We start from the raw sequence: 18811 nt of genomic DNA on the forward strand, positions 1-18811 counted from the left end.
TTTACATAACTTAACATGGTTTCTTAAAATAGAAAAAAAAGTATTTCCCACCTGTGGGCTGCCGTTCTTATCAGCAATTTGCCAGAGGTACCAGCGGTCTTTTTTAGTGGTTCTTCTCAGTCTGAATGTTGCTACTAGAGAATATTCATTTGGAAGTCCATTAGGAAAGACCAACCTAAAATAAATAAATAAATAAATAAATAAAGTTTATATGTTATCTCACAACAACATCAAACTGATAAGGGCAGTTGCTGTCTGTTCTTCAGGAGACCTTGAGATATATTCAAATTGTAACAGTTGCAGATCTAAATACTTTAGATTAATTTACTATAATTTTGCTATTCTTTTACCGTGGAGTGCTGAAATAAACCTTGATAAGGGATATTTATTTTCTGAATTGATAGGGAACAAAGGAATCCTTACAAAACAAGAAAGGTTAGAAGGCAGATGATGTAGGAGCAGTGTGGAGAAGTGGTTAGAGCTTTGGACTCTTGACCGGAGGGTTGTGGGTTCAATCCTAGGTGGGGGACACTGCTGCTGTACCCTTGAGCAAGGTACTTAACCTAGATTGCTCCAGTAAAAACCCAACTGTATAAATGGGTAATTGTATGTAAAAATAATGTGATATCTTGTAACAATTGTAAGTTGCCCTGGATAAGGGTGTCTGCTAATAAATAAATAATAATGATGTATTGCTGGCTAATCGCTTTGTGTAAGTTTTTCAGTTATCACAACCCTGACATTATGGCAATATTGATTGCATGCCTTTGACCTTTTTTTTTAAAGAAAGTAGCTTTGGTTTTCCCTGTAAAGGTATCCCACTTGGGTCTCTATTAAAAACAGAAAAAACAAGAAAAAAAAACATGTTGTACATTGAGATCTAATCTAATCTACAAAATCCATGTGTCGCCATTCACTGGTCTTTTTTTCATTCTTTTTTTTTTTTTTTGAATGGATGTGCATTTGACAAAAATTCAGCCAGGTTTCTGCGTCTTAGCATATCTTCAATCAAACAAAATTAATTCACTATAACAAATAAAAAAATGATAACACTGAGAACAAACAGTAAAATGCTTTATTCTCCATTCTGTATGACCCTTTAATCCATAACGCCTGGGAAGCCAGTGGATTGCAGCCGGCACCATTTTATTGGGAGAAGGAAAAATATCCCAAATAAGCGGCTGTTCCAGTTAAACGAGTGGCAGTGGAGACGACCTTAGTCACACTGTTTTGATTCTTAATGAAAAGACAACAAATGCAATCACATCACATTATGATTAAATGTTAAATACATAATTTAAAATACGAGTCTATGTTTTTTATTCCTAAACAAAATGAATTGCACCTGCGATGTTGACAAGCCAACTTGCTTTGCAACAACAGCCTGAGAAACCACAGGAGACACTCCAGCTCCTTCAAGAGTTCAACATGGTTTACACAATTTATGCAAGTCACAGCGTAATCACGTACTAGCTGCACTATGCTACGCTGCCTGTCTTGCTTCGAAAAGGGATCTCCGTTCACCATTTGAAAATACTATATCACAATTATACAAAGCGACGTCCCAATTCAACGACATAAATTGCATTGGGAAGAACCGTCTCCCAGAGTTGCATCCCATTTAAGCAGCAATCAGTATCCCGATTAGACGGCACCGACTGTATTAAAAATCAGCATAGATAGTTTATTTTATTTTATATATTATAATCATTCTGCTTTTTCAACAGCTGCAGTTGCTCATATATTCCTCAAAAAAATTAAATAATAATAATAATAATAATAATAAAAAACATTAATTATGTTAATTTATGGTTCAATGTAAATACTATATTCTGTATATAGAAATGAGTAAGTTCTAAAGAAAGTAAAATGTCCAAAACAAAATCCCTTCGCCTAATTTATTGTAGCTTGGTACAATTATAAATAGAAACAGACAAGGTGTGAAAACTCATACAGTAAAATCCCAGAGACAGCATTGTAGGTCAGACAAGGTTACTAACTAATTCAAAGACCTATGGTCAATGCTTTAGTTTGTTGATGGTGTACAAGTCCATTGAGCGTGTCTGGAAATACTGTTTGAGGTCGGGGGTTAAACGGGTCAGGACCTGCAGTTTAACAACAATCCATACCTCATTGTATATCTCACTTATCATCGAACACACTGCCAGCCTTTTTACCTCACTTAAGCCCTGCTTTAGTGTCAACATTTTGAGAGTCGGTACAATACAGCACACGTGGCTACACGCTCTGTTATTGAGTGTACATTTGGAGTGTTGAAAAGTCGCTTCAGATGTTTAGATAGCTCCGGTGGTGTGCTACAGTATTGCCCTGCAAAAGTGTGTAAAGTAGTTGTTGCATGTTGCATTCTGCATAACATAGCTGTCAACAATGCACTAGCAGGGGATAGTGACAAGGCCAATATTGATGCTGAACCCCCTGCAGAGGACATCGAGGAGGAACACAACATGGCCAGTGGGAGAGTAGTGAGAGAATATGTCATCCACACTTATTTTCAATGCAGGTACATATTTAACTTGAATGTAAGACAGACAAAACAAATAGAGAACACTGTCATGCGCTTAAGAATCCCCACCATATATTCTTTGTAATGCACATGCTAATGTTGAAGTATTTTGTATCACAAACACAAATGGGAGGGTATTTTGTAATTTCAAATATTATCTTATATTGGAGAATACAATGTTTTGAAAGTAATTTGTATTTTGACATATTATTCTATGTATTGTACCCCCAGAGAGTTGAGGTGCAGTCAGAAATACAATTAAACGTGAACAAAAGAGGTTCCCCGAGCACCTTTTGGAATGTAAAATGTTTAAATTGACGGAGCTAGTGATGTGCTTAGATAACATTTGATTAATATAAATACATAAACCAGAGGGATATAAAGATGAACCACACAAAATGACTTTCTTCTCTTTGACCGTCTCATAGGACGGTGTGAGTCTTCGAGGCAAGACATTCCCCGCCCGCCTCACATCCTACGGAGACCCATTGAAGGCCGAGCTGGTGGCAATGGTGCGCAGGTGCTTGGATTACCTGGCGTTGTGCTGCGGTCAGCAGTGTCGCCGGGCTGCCGTTGGAGGAACATGTCAACACCACGCTGGAGGCTGGCAGTGAGCACAATGACACTCAACACCAGCTGGCGATTGCTGTCTGCCATCTCTTCCAGTGCTGTAGCCATTTGATTCAATGCGACACTCTGACTGCATTGCCGCAGTGTGTTCAGATAAGTGTCTGTTAATATCAGGAAGGGTGGACTGAAGCAACTCATACTGCCTTCTCTGAAGAGCATATATGGCTTTGTTGTACTCCGCTGCACTGTGTGGCATGGGCTCCGAATGTGCATCCGGATCCACCCTCAGCTCCTGGACCGGGATAGTGTGGTTATCCCGAGGCTGCTCTCCGGTGTCATTCCCATTGCTGGCACACACCTCCTCCTCCTTCCCAACAGGCCCTAGCACTAAGGTCACCATCTCCTCAGATGCCACAAGCCCTGGAGAGTGGGAGTCGAGAATGGCATAGTGTGTGTCCTCAGAAGTGACAGTGTTGGCATCTGCAATGCAAGGATAACGATGCTCAGCAATATAGCATAAAACAGCCCTGGAGGCTACTGTATGTTATTGTGACTATGCAAGTACACTGTAGTAAAATAAATAAATACACATTAGAGGCCAACATCAGCATCGTCTCTCTACCTCCCTTTAAACGCCTATTAATAAAGTATCTCCATACACTAATTCTGATTGTGAACTGGGTTTGAGAATCTTGCATAAATCTTACGGATTTTAAACATTAACTAGTGTATATTCCATACTGGCTAGTTTACGATGGAGGTAATGCATCAGGCTATCTGTTGCAGTGGTTTTGAAAATAAAAGCATAACAATAAACCGACATCTAAAGCTACATTACGCAATTGCAATAATTAAATGGCAGTTGAAGTAAAAATTGGGGAACAATTAATCTACTCTGGCTAGATTAGGCTAAACATAAGTCGGACTTAAATCGTATCCTGCCATGGGTTTAAAGGCATAACTACAAATGCATACAGCAGACTATTTATTTTGCATATGTACATCATACACTCAAATGTCATGTTATGCTGACTGCACAAAAGGAGACATACCTTCGTTGACAGGCTCCGCAGTGATCCTGCTGGTGTCAATGCCCCCGTGGACACCTCCGGCAAGCTGTGGCTGCAGAATGGTTACAATGAGAGTCTCATACAAGGTGAGTTGTTGCGATGGTCCACCTCCAGTGGAAGATGCTGCAGCACGATTCGGAGCACACTTCTCTTTTGTTCTTCTCTTTGCATCTGTCCAGCACTTTGTAACCACGTCCACGCTGCGCTCACAGACACCAAGCGCATTTATCTTGTTGGTTATGTTTTGCCAGATAGCCCTCTTAACGGAGGTAGCTGTTCTGGCTGATTCAGCACTAAAAAGCCTTCCATAATTCCCCACCACTTCTTCCGCCAAAACATTGAGCTTGTTGTCCGAAAACCGTTGGTTTCTCAGTCTATCCTCCTTGGTCGCTGCCATTCTGACAAAATGTGAACGGGACTTCCCTTCCCTTTGGAGTGCCCTTATATATTATAATGAAGTGTATGTAACATGTGCACTATCACAAGTTGAAATCAATAATTTAGCTTGCCTTGTTAGTGCATATTATTAGATTAGTGAATAGAGTGGTCACGCCTTCTTTTTTGGGCACAGTATGGGTTCCCCTTGGTACACAGTATTTCAGGTATTTTACCATCGTTTAGTGCATGAGGCCCTAAATATCTTGGTAGCCCTGAATAAATAATTGTCTCCTCTTTAAAAATATGGTAAGGATTTTATTGAGCAATCTGTCACACATGTTCAGTGATACTCTAAATATGATTAATTTACTGCTATTGCAGAATGAATGGGTATGATATTTTCTCTTCATTTTACCCAGAAAAATAATGTCATGCTCAGTCAATCCACATTGTTAGTAAATTAATCATATTTATGAACTAAGCCTTCATCTCTTAAAAAACATGCTTGAAGTTAGTGTAGACTTCCATATTCAAGTGCAAGTATCAATGGACCCCATGGATTGCTGAACATTATCCAGGCAAAGTAAGATGATATTGGCTGCATTTCCTGAGAGTAAAGTGAGAGATGTTTAGAGTTTGTGGCAGGGATCTTTTTCCAGCTGACATCCACCATCACCTGTCTAATGCTCACAAATAATATCCCTGGTTGGAGATGAGACGTTAGTTGGTCTTCAGTCACCTTCCCTTGGCAGCTGGTTTTGTATGTAAAACTAGAACTTATACGTACCACTATGTATGGCAGTTTGAATCAGTGAAGATGATAGATGATGGGAACTTGTAGTTTATGAAAAACATATCCCAAATGACCTCATCTTATAATTTGACAGAGATCTCTCTGTCAGGGTTCTGTGTTTACAAATGTATTCTAAATTTAATGCACAGTCACACATATAAAACGGGGGAGAAAATGAATAGACGTTTTTCTTTCATACAGAATATAAATACTTTTAAAACGTAATCAAAACATAATTGTCATATCATTCACCATGGGTACTTTATAAAAACTAAAATAGGACAGCACGCTCATTTGTTTAGCAATCTACTTGAAAAAAAAGAAAATATTTGGATTCCTGCAAACACCCCAATGGCAGGCTATAAACTGGGACCCACTGTTTACTGTGGGCCCTACAGTAAATATTTTAATTACAATATTTGACACCAAATTGACTTCTATTTCATTTAAATTCAATTCAAAGAAAGTAAACTACAGTAAATGACACAAAATTTCAGCTATTTTAAAACATGGTTATGAGGCCAATAATCACTGATGCCCTTTTTGACGTTTACTAAAACAGTTGGATAAAAACTATGGATTCCAATCTGTTCTGCATTAAAATCGGCATTTCAAAACGTATTTGACCCTATTCACAGTACACAGGGTTGATTGAGCATTATTTAGCTAACGGTAATGTAAATTATTCGTGAACAGGGATCCAAACTGGGCGACCACAACATGGATACTTCCAAAAATTATAATAGTAATAATGATAGTAATCCTTTAAAACAGGAATTTAAACTTTTAATGGTGCTTCATATACAGCAGAGGCTATGTAAACGAGATCAGCTTTAGATGCTTACAATATTCTTCCACATATCAATGAACTGTGGGAAAACTTATACCCTGAGAAAATATTGGTTTGCACCAGAGAAATTGATATTATGCTGGCAAACTTTCAACATTTAATTTGTGTTTTACTTTTAAAATGATAATTTTAATTGCAAACATCTTGCTTTATCCATTGAATTCTCTATGGTCTGCTGATTTACTAAGATTTTCTCAATGCACAACTCTGCACTAATAATATGGCCCAGTTTTTCTTATAACTTTATGCAAGTATTTAATTGCAGCAAAGGCAAGAGTTAATTATTGTTTAGCATGAATATGTTTTGAAGAAATCAGACGCCATAGTGGCTAGCACATGTAAGCAAGCTGCTTCCATGTACCAGCAGTCAAGACACTTAGGGGTAGATGTTCTAAAGTGTTGCACCTGTCTCAATAGTCGCAAACCAGTTGCAAACGAGTCGGAAGTCTAGGGTGAAATGTACTAAACAAGTGCAATGCTGTTAGCGACTTTTTAGGGAATGCTTTGCGGCAGCAGTTTTTCTTTGCTGTTCAACCTTAGATGAATATGTAATTATGGGCGTTCCTGCATAAATTCACAAAAAGGGGTAGGGGATAGTGCAAATGAGGGCTCACAAATATTAGACAATTGTGACACTTACAATTGCATCAATTTGTTCAGAACTTTTGAAAGTACGCTTTAAACAGTTGCAGTTGTTGCTGGCATTTCCCAGTCCGCTTTTTCTCGTGTGTTGCCAGTTGTGCTCAATGCATTTTTGAGTACCTAATTTTCACTAAAGTCAGGGTGTATTTACAAGCCTTGAAAACAAATTTCTATGACATTTCTGGTTTTCCTAGCATGTAGACTGCACACATGTGCCACTAACCCCTCCAGCTCATTCTGAGCATCTGTATAGGACCATGATCTAATTGTCAGGCTACTAAGTAGGCTAAGTTAAAAATAATAATATTTAAAATAAAATAAAAAACCCTAAAATCATTTAGTTTCAATTTAAAATAATCATTTATTTGCATTGCACACCCATGTATATAACATGATTTATTTGGTGTTACCAGTAGGCTGAAGTAAAAAGAAAGTAAAAATTAATTTACTTATCAAATGTTATAAATAACTTGAAATATGCAATTGTTCAAGAGCTGAAAACAAGTAAAAAGGTCTAATTAAACAAATTATCAGTTCAATTAAGGGTATAGTTAAGTAATTGAGAGCTCGGTTGGAACGAAAACCAGCAGACACAGGGGGTCCCCAGGACCGAGTTTGAGAAGCCCTGGTATAGATGATGTTTATATTTAACAAAAACTATGTTATTTTGATTCTTACACCCCTGCATGTATAGACCACAAACCACAACTCAACTCCCACTATTTATGTGAACAATGTCGCATGACTCTCGCAATGTATGCTAGAGATCTTGCTAAGAAGATGCAACAAATATTTAAATTAGTATATTGCGGCTCTTTTCATTAACATATTTTCTCTTAGTACATATGACAAAATGTATACTCTTTGCGAATTGTCGGAAAGAAAATGCAAATTGTGGTATGTTTGTGCTGCGACTGGCTCATCATAGTACATCTACCCCTCACTGTACTACAGAAAACCAAGTATTAAAAACAATCCATGTACTTACTCTGTTTGTTTTATAAGGTGTGTGTTTCCCAGTCTAAACGATGGCCTTTCTTCTCCTCCAATCCCCTTCCTTAGTAAAAACCTTTCTGTTAGATCAAATCCTGCAAGACAAAAATACACTTAACTAATGGCCTTCCATTTTAAATGCTGCCATTATTTTACAGTGCAACCCATTTTTTTAACTGCTCTAGATAAAGAGGTGTTTATCTGGTAACATTGTTTTTGTAAACACTGCAGATCATCAACACATTGTCAACTAGAGAAAGTCTATATATTTTTTTCTTTTTCCCCAAAGAGCTAACATAAAGCTTCATCACTGCTTGGGGGGATTTACCTCCTGTTTGGATAATCAGGTGGTATGGATAAAGAGGATTTTCTACAGTCTTTTATAATTTACCAGAAGTCAGCTTTGAGGTTAATGTCTGTTTTCCAAGACCCATCTGTTGTTACAACTTAAGGCAAGACAAACATCCATGTATTTTTTTTATGTCCCTTAAAAAATCTACCACCTGAAAAATCTGGAAAAGGCATTCTGTTGTTGTTAAACAAAACAAAAAATACATATATTTTAAGGCTTAATTATTCTGTGACTTCAAACATACTATACATTTTTTATGAGAAGCTGGAAGGCATATGTACTGCCAATACAAACTTAATAAGTCCCTCAAGATCAATGTATATTTTACAAACTGCATACCCATTACTCAAAGCATACAGTTCCAACTGTTCACTTTGATGCTTTTGGACAATTTAGCAAATAATCCAACTGAGATATTGTTTCACTTAAATCAAAATAAACTCTAAGGGCCCTATTTAGCAACATTCGCAAACCCTTAAGGCAATCACAAAACACTTTTGGGAACAGATAGTGCACCAGAATCAGGCGCACATGTGGGCAAACAGACTTTGCCCACATATGTGATTTAACAACCGTGTTTTAGTGCCCACCCAGCAAGTCAGCATTAGCGCTGGACATGGGCTGAACATTAGGGGAGTGTCCTCATTTACATACAAATGTAGCGATTTAGCAAACCACCAACAGTGTTAGCATTTGCGTTTCAGTTGACAACGGGTATCTACTGAAGCGGTGCTACTGACACCGCTGCTCAACCCCACGACCCCTGACGAACAGAGGTATAACCGTACCTTTAAATGTGCTCGTCCTGTAATTGAGCGAACATTTGGAATGCGATTCCGATGTTTGGATGTCTCTGGGGGAACACTACAGTACACTCCTCAGAAGGTTATCAATATCATCCTGGCTTGTTGTGTTTTACAGAGGAAAGATTACAGGGTTTGAGGGAAGCAGATGATGAACTTCAAGCCCCATTGTTAGAGGTTGCAGATGCTACAAGTGCCAGGCAGGGCAGCAGTGTGGTGTAGTGGTTAGGGCTCTGGACTCTTGACCAGAGGGTCGTGGGTTCAATCCCTGGTGGGGGGACACTGCTGCTGTACCCTTGAGCAAGGTACTTTACCTAGATTGCTCCAGTAAAAAAAAAAAAAAAAAAAACAAAAAAAAACCCAACTGTATAAATGGGTAATTGTATGTAAAAAAAAAAAATGTAATTGTATGTAAAAATAATGTGATATCTTGTGACAATTGTAAGCCGCCCTGGATAAGGGCGTCTGCTAAGAAATAAATAATAAAGGTCAGGCAAAGCCTTATTGACAGCAAGTGAAACAGAAAAAATAAATGTATGTAACTTGCTTATAGATCACTTTTTAAAAAATTGTAGCCTTGCTTGAGGGGTTTGGTCATCCGCTTCACTTGGGCTGCTGGACATTTTAAAAAATGTTGCGCTTTTGTGTTCCTTTTGGTTTCAAAATACCCTCCGTTCGCTATCGCAGACGCACAGGCGCTCTTAAAGGGAATGTTGAATCCTTATCAGTTGTAACCTTACTCCCCCTCACTGTGCTTTGATTCGCTATTTGATACGTGTTAGCCCACGCATGAAACCCAACCTCTAAATCACGATTTTGTGCACTATCACAGCGGTTTGTTAACACTGTCATTTCTGCCATAGCGTTAGCAGCTGCGCACATATTTGCTAAATAGGGCCCTAAGCATACAAGGAACATGTGACAAATAACAATAAGAAAATCAATGTACAATACAGTATCATCATATTACAATGAACCTTAAAACATACTTTAGGCTTACCTGTCACTTCGACATTATGCCTTTGGTTTTGTTTAAGATTGTTTTCTTTACTCCTTAATATAGGGCATGAATTACCTAAAGTAATAAACAAAACAACAAGGTAAATACAGATGGCTAAATGATGGCACTGCCATATCCAGTACAGCTATGGCAGCACCATGAACTTTGATTTAATTCTGGTCCTAGTCTGTACCACCACTGACTTTTCAGATCAAAGTCACACATCCCTGAACAGCAGCCTTGGGTAGATACCCATAGATGATACTTTTTAACAATAATATAATTTGTTCTGATTCAGACCTAACATTCAAGGTGACAAAAGGGACACCACAACCATTCACTGACAAGAGACACTTACAGTTTACTATATAAAAGGCTGCTATCTTTTGGCCTTTTAGACTGCGATTACATTCTACAGTATAAGCGACTGTAGATTTTGCTGTGTGTAACATATTATGGTTTTTTTTTCCAACTAATGAGGGCTGGCCAGAGAGGTAATTTAACTGATTTCCCTTAAGACCTGCTCATTCTTAATTTCCAATGGTCTTCTGGTATGGTAGGTTGTCATACAGCCTCAAAAATAAATAACCAAGAAATAACTATTTAACCATTCAAATAATGCCAAGGTTATATAAATCTAGCATTTGAACTGTGCCTGTGTGTCGTCTCATAAGTGTATTTCTGTCTTTTGTGATTTATTAATTTGCATGCATGTTTTACTGTACATTATGCACAGATACCAATAATAATGCTTTTGAAAAACAAAAACTATGTTTAGCCTTTTAATGTTTTTTTGTTTTTTTTTTCCCCCAACAGGGAAAAATTAAATGCTGCGATTAAACATACTGAAGTGTATATGGAATACACACAACAAAATAATATGGAACAGCAAATACCATATTATTCAACTCATTTTAGCGCTGCTATCTTTACAGTGGCTTTAAATAACAAAACAAACAAGAACTATGATGAATATAACTCATATTGTTACAGGCATGTAAGGCAGTGTGAACACACAGTTAACAGTTTTGATTATTTGGCACTTTAAAAAAAGCTTCTGTAGATTAGCGGCGCCATAATTAAAATTTTGTCCTAGGGATAGAGTTTCCGCAAAGCTTTCTTTTCAATGTTGTGCTAACTACAGGTTTATTTTCATTGCAGCAGCATGTGTACATTTTTGTGATACTATTTAGATGCTTGTCTTTCAGTTTACTGCTGATGAGTGTTCTGTGATATCCATAAATGTGTCTTGTGTATCCTATTTTTTATTTGGCTTTGATTTAAAAACATACAACTGCGCTCTCCATTGGAATGCTAATTTTCAATCATCAAATCAAGTGATGTGCTGGGATTCGCAACAAGATGGGCAATACAGAGTTAATTGGAAGCACTAGAAATACTGAATCATGTGTTACAAAATTTTGAAGAGGTACCATGCAGAACCCTGACCCTCGGCATGGCATGTCTGGTCTAAACTTGGTAATTTGAGCAAGAGAGATTGTTGAAATGCTTGAGAGACCAAATAGGTGTTGTAGCTCTGATCGCTGGCAATCATGTTACAAGAAAAAAGGAACTGATAGATTCAGGGAAATTATATAACGGAAAAAGCCAACTAGTAATTATTAACTGTAAGTTGTAAAGGAAGTACACATTTAATTAAAGCTATTTTTAAAGTTATCTAATACTTTGGCACATTCTCCAAAAACAAGACCTACTGAAAACAAGTGCAGCCCTGTGCTCTAACAGTCCTACTGTAAACTAAGGAGGAAAATCCCTTTTTTATATTGTTATTCTTATTGGGTCTCTGGGTAGTTATTCAGAAGTGGACTATCTGGGTTCCATAAAAAATAAAAAAAATGTAAATTAAGACAAATTAATAGGTGGAAGTAATACTTTTAGATGTGATTAAATGCAGTAAGAAATTATCTTCTAAGTTCTGACAAGTGCAGGACATACCTGTCATCTCAGTAACAGCCATTCCAATGGTGAAAGGGCTGACGCTTGCTAGCCAAAGCAAAACAGTCCATGTTACAACGTGCTTCATTTCTTCTTTGACTCATGTGAACAGTCTTCTCCGAAATCTGTGGGAGGAAATGTGATTTTTTTTTCCTTGTTTGTAAAAGTGGATAGCAACAAAATGGAAATGTTCATTTTATTTCCAAAGAGAATAATAATAATAATAATAACAACAATAATAATACTAATAAACAGACTTTGCTTCTTGAATATCCAGTAATGCCAGACTTGTGACTGTAGCTATTCAAAGGTCTGTCTCACTGACTGATGAGTAATATTTTGTGGACAATGATACACTGTGATTTAATTACACATATAAAGATGAACCTGACCTGGCTTGCACAACGATATGGTTTTTGAAAGAGAATGACAGTTGTGGCATGTGATCCAAAGACTGACAAGTAGTTCTCTTTGATATTTCTCTTGTGTGCCTGAATCATAAAACTAGTAAAACAAAACTTTTACTGTAACTGGCATTTAAAGGGTATTGCATTCGTGTACAATAAGCTATATGTTAAGTAGGCTGGCAAAGCCTTTTCAGTTTGTTTTTTTCAGTCATTCTTGTAGGTTTCGTTTACCAAAGAACTGTATAACTTGTATAGAACATGTTAAAACTATTAAACCCGTGTTTATGGCAGTGTTTTGGGGTTTCTGAGTAGGCTTAATTTAGCGATTTAAAATAATGAACAAAATATATATTTTTAAAACATGTTATTAACATTATATTGTTTCATCCTTCAAAACAGACAGCTATCTAATCAAATGCACCATTATTTCGTGACTATTTATCTGTTCACGTTGTTAAGGAAAGTTGCTGACCTGCTCGCTGAACTTGAACCTGCTATGATCTAATCTCAGATCCTCAGTGTAAACCCGATTCCATTAATAAGTGATTTGGGGTGTCACGTGAATCGTGCTACTTAAATGGCATTGCACATGGAAAAGAGCCAAAAATCCTAAAAACGTGTCTGTCACCTTGTCAAAGCCAAGGATAAGTTTCCCGTTCTGCTAATTCTTCCATGCGGAAATAAATCAAAAAGCTGCACCACATTTTCACACGAATGCTTCCCATACCAACAATGTAAGTTTAATTTAGGTTTAAACGATGTAAATAACGGATATGTTGCTTAATAATCGATATACTCATAAGACCGCAGCTACTTCTCTTTTTAGCACCATACTTCTTTGCTTTTTTCTACCTGTACTAAAGTACAAGTTCCACAGTTACAATATTTAGTGTCCAGATTATATTTGGCCAAGTTTTCCCATCATTTTTCTCACCGCTGATACAACTTTAAAACAATCAATTGTACAATATATACTGTTTCAGTCTATATCTACTTGCAATACCATATGAATGCCATAATATGCCCAGTACACTCAGTAAATAAACGTGTTTTTTTTGTTTTTTTGTTTTTCAATTATAATAAGGCATTGGACTATACTATCGTAAAAGCACAGTAAATTACACAAACTATAGTACTTGGCTGTAATAATTATAATTGCGACCAACATCACAATAGCAAGAAATGTTACGTAGGTAGACTACTGTATATATCAATCACTATTACTGAACGCAAGCTAATATAATATATAACAAAAACTGTCACACAATGTATATACTTACTTTTACAAAGTTCCCCCCAGCAAAATTCCTACAAGAAGCATACACACATGTTTAGCATTCAGTTGTGATTCTAAAGTAGACTGCAAATAAAAACTGAGAATGGGATCTCCTGCCTAGATCCAAGTCCTTATTAGTCACACACAGCCTGACCCTCCCACTCACTCATTACTGAAATACACTAAGGACCACAACCAACACTGGCACTGTGAAATTAAAGCTCTACTCTTAACCTTTGTTTCAGAGGAAAACAAAACAATTAAATATAATAGCATGCATATTATATGTAACATTTATATCACACACACACGTGCACATTAAAATATGCACGTGAACGCCATTGTTTGCAGGTATTTTCTTGAAATCTGGAAAATAAATGTAGCGGAAATATGATTATGACATGCATGTTTATAGTATGTGTGGTCATTGGTCAATAAAAAGAAGGAAATGTATATTGCATAAACACATTTTAATTTGGCCAAATAAACTTTTTTTTTTTTTTTTAATATTGGTATTATGTTGGTCATCAACATTGTAAAGTTCTGTATGCTAATATGCTAATATAATATTTTTTCCAGATTTAACTTAAATCTTGTATTTTTTCCCCAAATTTATAAATGTCGTCAAAATAAATACATATTTTTTAAATGCATACATTCACAAATAATTTATAAATCTTAAAATATATAATAAATCAGAATTTTGTGAACTTAAATATTTAACTAAATCTTAAGTCTCTAAAAAGATGTAACATTTAGCTAAATATTTAACTAAATTTTAAATTACTTAACAAGATTTAAAATTTAAATCTGGAGTTTGTTTGGATTTCATTTCCTGGTCTGATGTCACCACCCACACTTGCTTCTGCTGCCACTTGATTGGCTGGGGGCTCCCCTCCCACTGTCACTCCCTGATGGTCCGCTGCTGCCGCTGCCTACCGAGGGATCGCTCCTGCCCTGCTCCGCATTGCCCAGGGATGCCAGTTCTCCATTGCCCGGGGATGCCAGTTCGCCATCACCCGGGGATGCCAGTTCGCCATGGCCCGGGGATGCCAGTTCGCCATGGCCCGGGGATGCCTCCAAGACACCGCCCGGGGATGCCTCCAAGACACCACCCGGGGACACCTGCAAGACACCGCCTGGGGATGCCTCCAAGACACCGCCTGGGGACACCCGCAAGACACCGCCTGGGGATGCCTCCAAGACACCACCCGGGGACACCCGCAAGACACCGCCTGGGGATGCCTCCAAGACACCGCCTGGGGACACCCGCAAGACACCGCCTGGGGATGTCTGCACGACACCGCTCGGGGATGCCTCCAAGACACCGCCCGGGGACACCCGCAAGACACCGCCTGGGGATGTCTGCACGACACCGCTCGGGGATGCCTCCAAGACACCGCCCGGGGACACCCGCAAGACACCGCCTGGGGATGTCTGCACGACACCGCTCGGGGATGCCTGCACAACACCACCCGGGGATGTCATCACGACGCCACCCGAGGGGGTGTTAACTCCAGCAGCAGCCTTTACGCAGCTGGAAAGTCTGGGGCCAGAGCCCCAGAAAAGGAAGCTGTCAACTACCGAGCGTGAGGGAGAAGTGGAGTTCCCGCTGTTGCCTTCATGGCCAGGGGCTCCCCTCCCGAGAACACCACTGGAGCTGTCGTAATCGGAGGGTCCAGAGCTAGGAGGAGAGGAGCAGCAAGGTGGCGAGGTGCCCGTCCCTTTTATTATTTATGTATGATTATTATTTGGGTTGTATTATTATCCTCATTATTAATATTACTATTGTATTTTTGTGCGGACGGACAAAAGCCGTCCGTCGTTGTTGTTTGTTGCTTTTTCACCGGTCTCATAAAGTGTAGCTGGCGGGGATGGGGTTAAATCCCCATCCTAATAAATCCCGTGGGAATGTGGCTGGAGCCTTAATAAGGTAATTGTTTAAATAGGTAATTAAGGCTCCAGCCACAGTATAACATACCCACTCCGGGCTCAGAGCGAAGAAGTATGTTTGAAGAATTAAGGAGAATAAGAACAAATGCTACCAGCCAGCGAACAAGGTACTCGTGTGCTTAAAATAATAATTATTAGTGTTTGTTTTACTTTGGCCCTTTTTAAAGTGCCCTTTTCTTTGTGTGTTTTTGTTTAAATCTTTAATTTTGTATTATTTATTATATACGAGCGCAGCAGTGCCGTTTTGCCTGAACTAGCTGTGTTTGGTTTTCATTTCCTGGTCTGACGTCACCACCCACACGCACCACTCTAGCCATTCATGACACTGTGGTATTTCAGTGGTTAAATCGCTTTGGACCACTTATTTCAAAGTTAACTCTCACAGAGGGGGGACCCCTCTATGTCCCTGTGACAGAAAGATAATGATTCTTGGTGGTAAATCTCCCTCCCGACCTGTGAGGGCACTAAGTAACAGGAACAGAGTACCCTGGACTGCTTGGTCTGACACTTCACTCCCAGGGTTAAAAGGAAGTTGGTCATTTAGAAAGGGGTCGGAGCTTCAGTGCACTAACTCATCGACCCAGAAGGGAAATGATGTGGCAGCCGCGGATTGGAGGAGCGGCTGCAATCGTTTACCAAGGGGTCATGTGTGCCGGTATAAATAAGGGACGAAGCAACATAATCTGTTCCTTCGTTTTGGTTAGAGAATAACCTGGTAGGACCTGTGGTTTGTGTAAGAGAAAATCGTGAGTGCTTTGTTTGTTTATTGTCGTGTCTGAATTATACTTGTGTGATTATTTAGACGGCTAAACATGATCCAGGAGCTGTCGCTTAAGGCCAGTATGAACCTGGAAAACACTTCACTTTGTTTACACTAAAGTACTGTATTTTCATCATGAGCACTAGAGCACGCACTGTGGACTGGTGTTTGTGTTTGTGTATGTGTTACATGTGGGTGAATTAAAACGGGACTGTGAATTACAGATAAGCAATACACGCCGCTGTATTGCTTCTCATTGACATTGTTATTATTTACTGTTGTTCGCCATCAGGCATTTGGATTACAAAATACAACCATTAAACAACATTGCACCTGCACCTGCACACCGTTAACCACTTTGCCACAGTCCCCCATATGTATTTATCCTGGCCCAAAACGGATTTATGATACAAAAACAGTGTGCAAACATGGCACAGCAAGTTGGCATGTTATCCAATTAATGCAAATTGAGTAAGTAACTGGGTTATTTCAGGGGTTAAATCGATTTGGGCCACTTATTTCAAAGTTGATTCTTAGAGAGGGGGATCCCATCTACGTCACCCATATGTTTTTATCCCAGGCCAAAAAAGATTTTGATGCACTACTACTACTTAAAGTTAAAAACTTTGCTAAGCCTAAATCCGGGATGTCATAATTTGCTAAGATGTAACTCAGTTAGAGTTTCCACACTCATCCAGTCTGCAGTAATGAGGTATGAACTGAAAACATGTCATATAGTATCAAATAACCTCAAGTGTACTTTTATTTTGTTGTATAGTGATGCTACCTTGCGGTAATAAAGCAACAATAACAATTTAGCAAAGGTTTAACAGATTTACAGATTTTTGTTTTTTCAATTTTACAAACTTGTCCTCTCAAAGTGTTTTGGGGATAATGGGTCCAGTTGGCTTTAGATTTACCTGCATCCATCTGTGCGCTGCTTAATTACAGTTGAGCCAATGGACAAACACAGACATTCATGAAAAATCAGACAACTAGCCAAAAGCAGGACAAAAATAAGATTTGACTAAACTTGTGGAGGCACCGGGACATGCTACCTAAAAAGAGGGCTATCCTGGGAAAATCGGGACGGTTGGTAGCATTCCTACGACCAGTATGACTACTGCGACTACAACAAATAATAGTAATCATATTATAATAATAATAACTTTTGAATATTTCTGTATATTGTATTTTCTATTGTCATACTTGTAAGTCACCTTGGATAAATGTGTCAGTTAAATAAATACATAATAATAATAAATACATAATAATAATAATAATAATAATAATAATAATAATAATAATAATAATAATAATAATAATGTGTCAATAAAAAACTGTTAGTGACGTGCACAGGCTCTAAAAGTGATATATTTCTTATTCATAAATACTGAGATGCTTGAAAAGTGCCCTTTTTTCTCAATGAGCCCTCTGCACATTGAGCTTGTAAATGGAAGTTTGTCCCTTGTTAAAATACGTAAGCTTTTACAAGACTTTTTTGCTGATTCAGAATGGAATTTCCTCTGTTCTATGTATTGAATTTAAATTGCTTTGTTTGTCTCACTCACTCGCTCGAGCACCTCGCAGGGACCCACCCATTGGCTCTCCAATTTCGGACAGCGGCCCCAAGTCCTCTGAGAGCAGTACATCCAGACTAATCGCCCTACTGTGATGTGTCGGCCCTTAGCGTGGGCATCATAGTTAAGTTTTTGTTGGACCCCCGCATGTTGTAGTTGAGTCCGGGCGAAGTCATGGGCCACTTCCAAGCGGTCCTGCAGCCACCGGGCATATTCGGGCCCAGCGGCCCCATCCAGGTCGTCCGGGGGTCAGCCATACATGATCTCCGGTGGCGTGCGAAGCGGTCGACTCCTGCACCGCGGTGCGGCAGGCCAGCAGTACCAGGGGCAGCTGGACATCCCAATCCCTCTGGTCCCTTGCCGTAGTCAGGGCCAGCTGAGTGCTCAAGGTGCGGTTGAAACGCTCAACCAACCCGTCACTCTGGGGTAGTCCGGGTTTTGTGGATCCCCAAGTGGGCGCACTTCCCTTGGAACACCTTCGACTCAAAGTTCCTCCTCTGATTGGAGTGCAGCTCTGCGAAGAACCCCTCCACCAAGGCGTCACTCACTGTCCCGGCCTCCTGGTCTGGCAACGCGTAGATGAAGTAGTCCATCGTTACTAGGACGAACCGATTCCCCTGGGTAGAACGCGGAAAGGGACCTAGAAAGTCCACCGCCACTCTCTCCATTGGTGCCCCTATCTGGCGCTGTTGCAGAGGGGACTGACTTGATGGACCTTTCTTTGCTGTGCGGGCATCACATCGGCGGCAGTAATCCTCTACGTCCCGGCAGCACTGTCCCCAATAGAAGGCCTGTCGGAGGCTGTGCAGCGTCTTAGAGACCCCGAAGTGCCCAATGCCCGGTGTTCCATGATGAACAGCTAGCAGTTCTTCTCTCAACCGCCACTGCACCACCACCTGCCACC

At 39.2% G+C, this 18811-nt stretch overlaps 1 protein-coding gene across 1 annotated transcript in view; it reads right to left on the bottom strand.

Annotated features, from left to right (window-relative positions):
- The window catches only part of LOC131737108 (collagen alpha-1(XIX) chain-like), a 106286-nt gene extending 92535 nt beyond the window's left edge, over nucleotides 1-13751 (bottom strand). Inside the window, exons 1-5 of the mRNA XM_059023921.1 lie at nucleotides 13619-13751; nucleotides 11932-12056; nucleotides 9976-10050; nucleotides 7816-7915; nucleotides 52-175 (exon numbers count right to left, since the gene is read on the bottom strand). Of these exons, the coding sequence (XP_058879904.1) occupies nucleotides 52-175; nucleotides 7816-7915; nucleotides 9976-10050; nucleotides 11932-12019 (387 nt within the window). The 5' untranslated portion in view covers nucleotides 12020-12056; nucleotides 13619-13751. The remainder of the gene's footprint in view (nucleotides 1-51; nucleotides 176-7815; nucleotides 7916-9975; nucleotides 10051-11931; nucleotides 12057-13618) is intronic.
- Between the last annotated feature and the right edge of the window lie 5060 nt (nucleotides 13752-18811).

This window comes from Acipenser ruthenus, chromosome 5, assembly GCF_902713425.1.
Source record: "Acipenser ruthenus chromosome 5, fAciRut3.2 maternal haplotype, whole genome shotgun sequence".
Lineage (NCBI taxonomy): Eukaryota > Metazoa > Chordata > Actinopteri > Acipenseriformes > Acipenseridae > Acipenser > Acipenser ruthenus.